At 39.3% G+C, this 11,251-nt stretch overlaps 1 protein-coding gene across 3 annotated transcripts in view; it reads left to right on the top strand.

Moving 5' to 3' along the window:
* SWT1 (SWT1 RNA endoribonuclease homolog) overlaps positions 1-10,092 on the top strand; it is a 35,319-nt gene extending 25,227 nt beyond the window's left edge. For all 3 annotated transcript variants that reach the window (XM_062581949.1, XM_062581951.1, XM_062581952.1), the window contains 3 exons: positions 3,589-3,655; positions 4,514-4,578; positions 9,832-10,092. In XM_062581949.1, coding sequence (XP_062437933.1) covers positions 3,589-3,655; positions 4,514-4,578; positions 9,832-9,937 — 238 coding nt within the window. In that variant the 3' untranslated portion in view covers positions 9,938-10,092. The remainder of the gene's footprint in view (positions 1-3,588; positions 3,656-4,513; positions 4,579-9,831) is intronic.
* Positions 10,093-11,251: the final 1,159 nt, after the last annotated feature.

Genomic DNA, 11,251 nt, shown 5'->3' on the forward strand with positions numbered 1-11,251 from the left:
CATCCAGTTTGGAGTATGACGGTGCCCAGTCAGATGGGCACAGCGGAGAGCAGGATTAGATGAAGGTCTGAACGGCCTTTCGGAGAGAGGGACTATAGGGACATTTTGTTCCCTCTCCAGAGGTCAGCACTAACATGGAAACATCCCTGTAGTTCCCAAGAAAAAAAACTTTGTATCGATAGCAGCATTTGCAAAGCCCATCTTTTTAAAGAAACTTATAGTTTAGTAATCATGTCCGATATAGTTGAAAGTGTGAAATATCTGATCGAAGCTTTTCTTCCAGTTGCAGCATTTTGTTTCCTATATGGATTTTTTGCAGTCTCCTATTTCATTTGAGCTTAGCTGCAGCCTGCTGGGTCAGCAGGCCTGAATGTGGCCCTTTACCCAGCCGCTTCTTCTGATGACAGCTGTAAGAAACCAAAATATTTCAAGACCTCCCTCTCAGATACAGTTGAAGTTGGCCAATATTTAACACTGTGCTGGGCAGAGGTAATGTTGTTGCTTTAGCCTCGTTGCCTTTAATTCAGCCTAAAAAGCAGAGAAGTTCTTAGGACTTCCTAGAAATAAGTGAATTAATCTCATAAAAGCCATGGTCCTTTTTGACCTTGTAAAGCTACCGAACAGGCATCTTGCCAAAGTGGCACTAGGCCACTAGGCATCTGAAGTACTTCTATAGAGGCAGGCATGATCTTAACTTCTTATTTGGGGGGAAAATACGCATAATTTCCCAGTGGACAGATGTTGAACAAAACTCCCAAATATGTATTGAGCATCATAAAAACACCTGCCTGAGTCCTTCATTCCAGCACAGTGTGATGAAGAATTGTTAAATTATCAAGATTTTAAGCCTCATGAAGGTTTTATTTTCCATTTCTTATTTTTTTCCCCCGATCTTCTGAGTTTAAGGTTAAACAGGGTTCTTAATGGTTGACTTACATACAATTAAACACTTGTATACAATTGCACTTCTGAAATACTTTTGATGTAATGTTGGCAGAGGAAAAAACAAAAGCAGTAGATAAATACTGCAGTGGTTATAATACTGAGAATTAATATATTAATATAAAATATATCATTAATATTATGTATTAATACAATACTTAGAATCCTTCTACATAAGGGCCCCTTTGCTTCACATATTACTGACTGAGAGGTTGCTTTGTAGAACTGAGCATGTAGAACTGTAGCTGAGGCATTTTTTCATAGAGAAACTTTGAAAATGAGACCAAGATGGTTTAAGAATAAATGTGCTTGCGAATGCTTTCGGATTTCTACCAGTACATCTCTTAAAGTTTCTCTTAAGGTGGAGTGGTGGCTACAGGAGATGAAAGGAAGATGAAATTATTAAAAACAGGTGACAGTAGTGCGAAATAACTGCCCTGCAGACAGCAATGTTTAGGCTTCTGTGCAAAAAAAGAATATATTTCAAGATTGGAACTTGTATTCCAGTTCATAGCTAGTTAAAAACAATAACAACTGTTTTGTAGTGAATGCTGACCTGTTAAGAATCTGTGGGGGAAGTTAATACAGAAGTTCTTCTCTCGCCAGATTCTTTTGAGAATTTCATGTAACAATGTTTGTTCATTGAAAACAACAGATGTCTTTTATTTGAAGAAACTAGTGCATTGACCCAAATCTTAGACTACATATATCATAAAGCCAGAAAAAATCATTGTGGCTGTCTAATCCACCTCCATAAAATGAGTTACAGAATTTAACCTTAAGTTACTTATATACTTGTTTACGCATTTTACTTCAGATTTGCAAAGCACTAGAAGCCCAGCTAGTTTCTGTACTCACCTGGAGTCTAGTAACGTCTAGTGGGCTAAGCTGATAACGTTAGCAGCTTGCTAGTACGCTTTGGTCACCAGGAGAAAAGTAAGCATACTGCCCAGTTTGATATCCTCGCAAAAAATTAGTGCGAGGAGTAGTGAGGATTGCCTTGTTCAATGCCTAGTCTGGGAAGCTTCAGTGGAATCGCTCTCAAGTCTGAACCGACCTTATTAGTGTCAAGATTCAGAAATTTTAGTACACAGACTGTTTGCTTTTCCTAGTAACTATTTGAAAGTGCTCCCGTCAGGGGGAAAGGATCAAAAGCTGCTTAAGGAAAAGGAAATGTGGGTAGTGTGTTGGCCACTTTCATATGAATCAACAGTGTGATTAAAAAAATAAAGTTCTACTCAAAACTAGAGGTCCAAAAATGAACTTGGAACCAAGTTCTCATGTTACTTTAAAAATGACTTTGAAAGTGGTTTTCTTTACATGTAATCTTGCTAAGAGAGGATAAGGCAAATGTTAAGTTTGTAGCCACTTCTCTGCCCTGGGAGTTGGGAAATTAGAAGTCAGTCAGAGAGTCATACAGAGATGCAGTGCGGCCCAGGGGAAGGGGAGCTCTGTTCTCAGTCTCTTCCTTCACCTGTTAGTAGCTTATAAACATATATGTTTTTATACATACGTACGTGTGTGTGTGTATATATATATGTTTTATACAAGTCTGTGTTCTGTTTTATGAAAACAACCACTAAATACACAAGTTTTGTTCCTTTTAGCGTAAGACAGAAAACAGAGTAGTCATCACGCCTTCCCAGGCTTTGGTATCGCAGTTTATTGATGCTGTAGATGACCGATGGGATGGCTAAAGCTGATGTATTGTCCCGTGCGGACAGGGTTGCTGGCTAGTGCCTGCATGTAGCCAGGCGGTGGGAATCGCAGCCGCAGTGCAGCTAAGGTTGCCAAGACTTGCAGCGTTTACAGGGACGCTTGCCAAATTGTCTGCGCTGGGTTTTTGTGCTGTCAGAGTGCATAGCTTTCTCACTGAGGTAGCAGCTGAAGACTTTGAGGTATTTTTAGGAGAATTAGTCTGTCCTCTTGGTGACTTGTACTTGGCTGATTGAATTAATTATTTTTACTTTAGGAAAAAAAAATATGTGTGTATATATATATATATCAAGGTGCATCTTCTTAGGAAGAGAGAAAGAATATGCGATTAATTTGTGTTGACTGATAATTCCTATGTAAAACCAAGTAAAAATGAAAGTAAAGCATCCTACTTGCTAGTTAGGATAAACTTTAAGATTTATCACAGTCTCAATATTATGTGTGTAATAGGCTGGGTTTTATTAGAAGTAGCAAAATATTATGCAAAAAAAGTAAAAATCAAACTGTATATTAAAATACAGGAGGGAATGAGGTGCAGCTTTTAACTAGTGTGGGAAAGTTTTGTATTGTGAGTCAGTCTTCTATTGCACCACATTAACACGAGAGGCTATGTGAAACAAAAAGCTTTTAGTTATTGGTGGTTTTCTTCCTGCCTGCACAGAGAAATGGTTCATAAAAACATCAGCTGAATTTTTAATTAGGAAAAACTTTCATAGAATGTCCTCATAGACAGGATAAGCTCATTTAATTCTTTCAGAGGAGTGGAAAGGGATGGATGGAGGGAAAACTCTTTAAAGATCAGAATTTCCTTTTTGTATAAAGTAAGTAATTAGATTTTTTTTTTATGATGCGCTTCTGACTACTCTTTTAAACACTTTCATAGAGTCCTTAGACATTTAATTTTAAAAAAAGGTATCATTTCTTTTTCAGAATTCTGAACCCAAGCAGTACTTTCCAAGATATTTGGACCCTCTATAACTTCCTCATAAGCAATGAGGTATGAACTTTTCATTAATATTTTATCAGGTACATTTCTATTACTTTTTTATCTAAAGTAGTTATGAAGTTAGCTGTCTTGTCATATTTCCTTTAAGCTAGAATTTTTAGGATTCGATCTTATTATACATCAGACATAATGAAAAAACACTTCTTGATTTGTACCTACCAAAAGTTATTAGAATTTCTAACAGCATTTGAGTTGCTTGTGTGTCTTTTTGAGCACTCATTTGTTATGAATGATTCGTTGTCAGGAGTAAAAGTCCTTGAAGCTGAAGTCGCCAAAATATTATTGACTTAGTCATTTTTTAAAGAGAGACGGAGTTCATTGCACTAGGTAGTTCTACTAAGAATATTGACTGTGATTCAGAGAGGAAAAATAGATTAATTGAAATCACCAGTTACTCATGAAGTTTCGATTTGGTTGTGTTGGAAGATTTTAAAGATTGAAATGAATGTTTGCAGTACAGTTAAGTTATTTTTCCATTTAGTATTTTGCGTATTTCACATTTGCAGGTCTTTCCTTTACAGCACATATTTGTTGTTTTGGGGCCTGTACTATAGGGTTGCAGTATTTACAGATTTCAGTGAGTCAGACATTTTGTTTGCTGTAGAATTATAAGGGTAAATTGAGAGAAGAAGAAAGAGCTGCTGAAGGTCTTAGCTGTTTGTCCAGAGGTCGCTTAAAAATGAAGTTGGAGTGATTATCTGCACTTCAAGGAGTAACAGGAGTGGTACTGAATTTGTATTGTTTGCGTGTGTTTTGTTTTGTTTTTGGAAGTGTTATACCAGCTGTATAGTTTTAATTGGTATATTGTACTTGGTAATAAGTGTGTTAATTCTTTGTTCTTTATTTTAGATAAATAACAGTATAAAATTTACTGCTGAGGAGCTTTATGAATGTGTTTCACAAGAAATATATCGGTAAGCCAATTACTGATGGTATTAAATGGGTTTCCAGAAAGACTGTAGTATGTACTGTATTAACTGAAGTACTATAGGATAACTTTTCTGTTTAAAAAAGCATGCATACATACATACATGTATATATATAGCTATTGTTTCTGTATCGTACAGAATCACTTTTTCAAAAACTCTGAAGAAATATAACGCTTGTTTCCAACTCAGCCTTTACATCCCAGTTTGATTTTGGGGAAGATGAGAATGGAGAAAGCAGGAATATTTTCTTCAGCATGGTTGGTTCTTTCTTTATTCTTAATGACCAACTATTATAACCGAGTGGGAAAGGACAGAAAGTAAATTAGAGCTGAGCCATTAACACCCACACAGGCCTTTGCAGCTGTTTGCCTTTGAGGTGAAGTGTTGGTCCCCCTTTCCTGTAGCACAGCTGGAATCATGTCTTAGTGGTGGACAGAGCCTGCACAGGTCAGCAGCCATTACAGAGTAGGTTAGAGCATGGAGTTGCATTTAAATTAATTTGGTTATAATTGCAGTTTTGTTTTGACAAGGTACTTATTACAACAAAATTAATCTGTTTCTATCCAAACTATGTTTAATTCAGTGGAGGAGAAAAACCCTGCCATTCTGGAGGTCTGAGTATGTGACTGAGCTCTATATCCATGCAAATAGTACTGTTCTGCTAGCTTGTGGACATCATTATGAAAGCCACAAGTCATTGTATATTATTAAGCCATTCCTAAGAACAGTTAGAAAAAGAAAAGAAACAACTAAAGCTTAAGTTTGCAATTACTGTTTTGATTTAGGAGGCTTTTTTACAGTTAAATCACATGAAGAAATGTTCTGTTGCACAGCCAAGTTAAAAGCTTTGGAAACATTAATCTAGAAGTGAGCAGAACGCAGCCTTCTGGTAGGTTTTTTTACTCTAAAGTCGATGGATCATGAACAGATTTCCTTAATTTCTATAATGGAGGACTTGTAAATCTGTGTTTTATGGGATTTTTTTTAAATGCCATGGTATTTTTTAAATAAATCTTAAATGGATACAAAAGGCAGGTAAATATTTTCTTTGATGTTCCTGCCATATAGGTAGAAACCAGATGTAACTTAGCAGGATAAGAAGAATGGCTCCACTGGATATATAAAAGGCTTACAGATGCTTTCAGTCTGAATTGGAAAATTATTCCAAAAATCACTTGGCTGAGTTGACACAGATTGCCTAAATCTTCTGTAAATTTAAAAGCCATAATTGTTGGGAGATGAGAGAAAAGTTTTGCAGGCAGGGAGAGATTCAATCTATACTCCAGAAGAGAAAACTAGCTCTGCCAGCTTAGCTGGCTTTAGTTGTGGCCAGCACTTCTGGAGTTGTCAAACAGCAACTTAGGCGTTTGTGGACTTCTCCATCATCATCTGTATAAAATCTAGTGTGCAGCCCTTGGTACGCCTTCCCTGAAGCTGAACTGCATCTGTGTTTCTCTTAATCTCTCATTTTCTCTTTTCTGTCTTCTTCCACTGGATGAGGACAAGGTGGCAAAGAGCAGGCCTGACTGCTGGTTTCTTCTTTACGAACACTTCAGACCTGATAAGTGTGACTTAGGAAAACCTTGGCCTGGTGAACCTTTCTTAGCGTGATTCCCACCCCTACCCCAAACAGTTGGAACATATCGTAATCCTAAGGTTCTTAAGCAGAAGAATTTGGTAGGTTAAGAGGAATTTGCTCAAAGCCCTTGTTGTTCTCCTTTCTTTTTTCCTCCCCACCTTCCTCTTCAAGTGTGCCCTGGTGGCAGTAGTGTTGCTGCATTGCAAGCAAGAGCTTCAGAGAGGACACCCCAGCGGCCATGGCGAGGGGCTAGTGCAAAGACCCGTAGTAAGTTAACGCATTCGATAGCTTCTGCGGCTTTTCAGTTTTCACTGGTGAGGAATCTGTGACAGTTTATGCTGTTTTGTAGATGGCAGTTTGATGTAAAGGCTAAGTGAGAGGAAGAATTGTTCAGGCTCTGTTTTGCAAGCCTCTGATCTTGTCTAAACTAAGGAAGCGTATTGCTTGGAGCCCTGAGCGTCTAAGCATCGCGCTGGAAGCTGCACGTTACTTTTGCTCTGCCCTTTCTGCTGTTTGACCCGGCACGTCTACTTTGGAGCAACCCACCGAAGGAGGATGAGGAGGTGACTGTGCCAGGCAGCGGCTGGGGAGATGCCGGTACCTGGGGCCTGGCAACGGGCACTGACACAGCGATACCGGGGCGCTCGACGCCTCCTGGCCCAGGGCTTCCCTGCTAGCGAGGGAAAGCACCTCGCTGCCACGGCCCCTCTGACCGCGGGGCTGGGCCTGGGCGGCAGGAGCCAGCGGTGGGGCTGTAGTAACTCGACTGCAGAGTTAACCCATCGCGCTGCTCTCGGGTGCTACAGGCCTGCGTGTAGAATCGGAGAGAAGGGGAAGGAAACCCTCGCCTCGGCTGAGATGTTTTCCTGCGCTCGTTCTCAAGAGCTGCTTTTGAAGCAGCCGCTCGCCTGCTTTGGAGGGTCTCTAACCTGTGCCGCGGAAGAAGCGGGGTGCCCGTTCCCTCCCTAAGCCGTCTCGGCTCACAGCCCTAGTCAGTACGCTGCGTTGCTGGCCCCCAGCTGGGAGCAGCTCCCCACACTCCAGTGCTGGAAGTGGGTAGAGGCCTGGTTTGCAGCCGGTGAAGGCAGCGCGATCCTCACGAGGACGCCGGTTTTCCGTCGGCCAGGCTGCGCTGATGCTGTCAGTCACTGCCAGAACGCTGTGAGCTTTAACTGCCATTTCGTGAGGGTTTCTCGTCTGCTCTGTGGGCTGATCTGCCAATCCTATGTTACCTGTTAGAACAGAAATTACTAAGAGCTTACGGTGCATATCCTTTTTAAAGCATCCTGTAGTTTGAACGGTATTTGGTTTAATTGTTTGGGTGTTTTTTAAGAGGAAGATCAAGTGAAAGAGGATATAAACAGATTTAGTTGATGGGAATAGATCTGCATGGATACTGCCATAAAGAAAATAACGTGTATGATTTGTGCTCAGCATTGTGAAAATTATTATTTAGGAGGCTGACCTGGTAGCCCTTGGGCTGCCCTCACATAACTTTTTAATCTTGCTATTTTTCTTAATGGTCCTCCCCAAAATTATCTTTTGGAAATGGAGGTTACAGAATATTTTCTATCTGATCAGGTTTAGATCATCTTGTGTAACAGGAATCTAAAGAATAAATCAGGATAGTCAAGAGACTTACGCTGTGTGTAAATACAATGGAAAGTACAACTCAAACTGTCTTTATTTTACATAATGTAAAATCCTCATTCTGTCAAGAAAAACTGTTTTAAGTGACCTTTCAACACTGATTTCTTTTTTCCTACCTTTTTAATTACCTTTTTGTAATACAGTGGGCAGCAAAAAGTAGTAAGAGCTGCCTTCTTGGCTGAGTTGGAGGTTAGTTATTTTAGTGATGCTAGTATAACATCCTTATTTTTAGTAGCTTTAAAGCCAAGGATCACAACCGCATAATTACTGCCATGTCAGTTTTAGTTAGAAGTTGTATTAAATTGTATTCGCGTCGGATTGGGATAGTTGATTTCAAGCTTTGCAGCCCAGTTAGAAAGTAACAAATCATTGGTAGCAACTGCTCCTCGTCCGAGATTACGCGGGATTTGCGACCAAACGTAACATCTGCTGGGTGGGTTCTGCAGGCGCAGCAGTGGGTGCAGACTCTACCACGAGTAACTCCTGCGCACCCAGGCTGTCGCAAGGATACAAAGGGCGTATTATGGGCTCTTCTTCCCCAGTGGGGTGAACAGGATTTCCTGTGTCTCTTGTACAGCAAGAACATCAAATGTACTACTGCGACATTGCCATAACTGTTTAAAATAACAATTTTTGTGTGTACCTGAGATTTCTTTTTAGCTCTTTACAGTTTAGCTGGTTTACCTGTGGTGGGTTTTTCTTCCCTAAGGGCTGAAACAAATATATTTGGAAAATACTAATACTTAAGTATTAGGCTTGTGTCAGTATTTGCCAGTTGTAACTACTAGCAGTGTTCAAAGCCGAAGTACAGACTGAGAGGGTGGTGGGGTTTGGTTGGTTGGGTTTTGTTCCTGTTTACCATTCAATCAACTTTGTCCTCTAAGCTTATGTTTAGACTGAAAAACACATGCAAGTATTTGGGCAACTTTATAGCTAGAAAAAAAAGATAAACTGCATAGGAAAGACGAGTCAAAGCGTGGGCAAATAAAATGCAGCAGGTTGCATTCATGGTTCAGAGTGTACAGGTGACTTTCATGGAAGCACACATGTGGAAAGCACCTCCTGCACTGGATAGTTTTGCAAGTTTATCAACATTTACTTATGCACTCTGTAGGATGGAGGTTTTGTTTCACTACTTTCAGGGAATATAGAAATTGGAAAGGTTTTCGTGTGTTGAACTAGAATGACCGCTATTTAAAAATTCAGCAGTTTGCCAGTCCAAAGCAGAAATTGCTGTGGTTACTGTAACTAGGTGGTAAATGTGTGCTGACTCCAAAAACTATAGTATTTTTTTTCTCAGTACTGGTATCCCCTAATGAATATATGAACATAGTAAACCCCTTCTGACCAGCTAATTTCTACAGTATTTACCTTGTAGAAGCAGAAACTTTTTTTAATACAAGTTGTCTCTTTCTCTACAATTAGTAATACCCCCCAGATTATCAGAAAAGTTTTGGATCTGAATTAGGCTAGTGCCAAAGTAACAGGACTAACTGTACCCATGCAAGATTGGAATTGGATCTCTACAGGCCTAGAACTAGACACACAAACTGTGAAAGAAACTTGTTTCAGTTTGTGGGATGTGTAAATGTATAGAAAAAAGGTTGACTTGCAGCTTAAAGACATTCCTATTCAAAGGCTTCAGTGAAAAACGAGAGCCTTTTCAATGATCTGGAAGTTCAGTGTTGCATCTGCAAGACTGAAATGACATTTGCTGCATGGCTTTTAAGACTGTTCCTTTCAGGGAAGATTTTATTGCAGCATACAGCTGGGAACAAATACTGATTAGCTGGCTGCATAATGAACCTCATCTTTTGCTAGAGAGAGAAAATGCTTCTGGATTTTCAGAGAGGCTATTTTCTGCTTTTGACACTTTTAAAGCATGGTCTTAAAATCCCTTTGACACTTTATTTTTTTAAAACACAACATACTGTGACATTTCCTGTCTGTAGAAGGTAGTCCCTTGCTTCTTGACAGTCTTAACGAAATACCTGTCTTTTCCTCTCTAGAGAAAGGCTAGCAGTCGGATGCTGCCAGTTGGCTCAGCTGGAACATACTATTAAACAGTGCAACGCGTCTGCTCACATGGAAGCCAAAAACAGGGGCTGGCTGTGATACTTCAGGCAAGGTTTGGAGCTGTGGTGCTCGCCCGCTTCGCTTTCTTTCTCCAAACCAAGTACAACTCTGGTGGGGAAAGGAAAAGTATCAGAGGAGCCCCAAATTTGCCTTTTTTTTCCTCGATGGTGCTGTTTTATATTTGTTGAGTTAAAGGAAAAAAACAACAGGTTACACATGTAAATCATTAGAAGTCAGAATTTCTAAGAACTGCAACCTAGTAGAATTTTCTGTCTCTGGCTGGATACAGCAAAAGCTTGGTGTCCACCAAGAACACTAGTTTAAAATACCACTTCTGAACTCCCAAAGAGTTAGTATTACCTATTTTTGAGAGGTTAGATCTGTTGTTAACGTTCATACAGCAAAATGTGTGAGGTATTTGTTTTTGCAGCTAAAAATGGATGAAGGGGAATGGGAAAAGGTGAGGGGAAAAAAAATGTGATAGCTAGGGCTCTGAAAGGACTAAAACCAAAAGCAGTTGACTGTTAAGTCAGATATCCATGATGTTTACTATGTTTTACTACCCCTTACTGAAATGAAGGATTTAAACATGGAAAGGGTGTCTGCCCTGTATTCTGCAAGAGAAGATGTAGTATGGGGAAGGAAATGGATTTTTTTCTTAAAAAAAACTTAATGCAGATGTGTATCCTTGACCTCTTTTTAGTGTTTTCACCAACCTATGTACAGTATTTAATCTGACCTCTTCTGGTTAAAAAATTCCTTAAGCCAGTGACAGTGGTGAAATCCATATCAATGCTTGTAATTAAGCTTATCAATTATAAATAATAACTTTTAAGTTTTAGAGGAAAGTTATGTTTTTCCTTGTTTAAAATATCCACTTAATCTTAGTAGCTCTCATGCAATAGGAATTCACTAGAAAAACTCTTGGAGAAGTCTCTGTCCTTCAGTTATCCTTTCTTGTAAAGGCAAGGTTTTTGTCCTCTGCAGGTTATAATCAATGATTTCCCTTGTCATAGCTGTTCAGGTGACAGTTCTAGTTGAATGCCTGAGTTGTTGCTTTCCAAAATTGATTCAAGTCAATGAAACTTTTAAAAGCCATTTTCAATGCTGCTGTGGCCTTCAAAGCTACCTCTTCAATGTATGTATTTGTACAGAGATAACTGGTACAGTTCTAGATGTTTATTTTAATATTAACTTTTGAATGTATTTGTAAAGTCTTGACTGTAAAAAAAAATCTAACTTATTGTTTTAATAAATAGTTGATTGTAGATGGCTGTGGTGCTTTGAATACATTCTCCCTGTTTGTCTGAAGCTGTCATTGTGTGAGACTTTGCAACCATAGAATCAAACTTG

Source organism: Rhea pennata, chromosome 8 (assembly GCF_028389875.1).
Source record: "Rhea pennata isolate bPtePen1 chromosome 8, bPtePen1.pri, whole genome shotgun sequence".
Classification (NCBI taxonomy): Eukaryota; Metazoa; Chordata; class Aves; order Rheiformes; family Rheidae; genus Rhea; species Rhea pennata.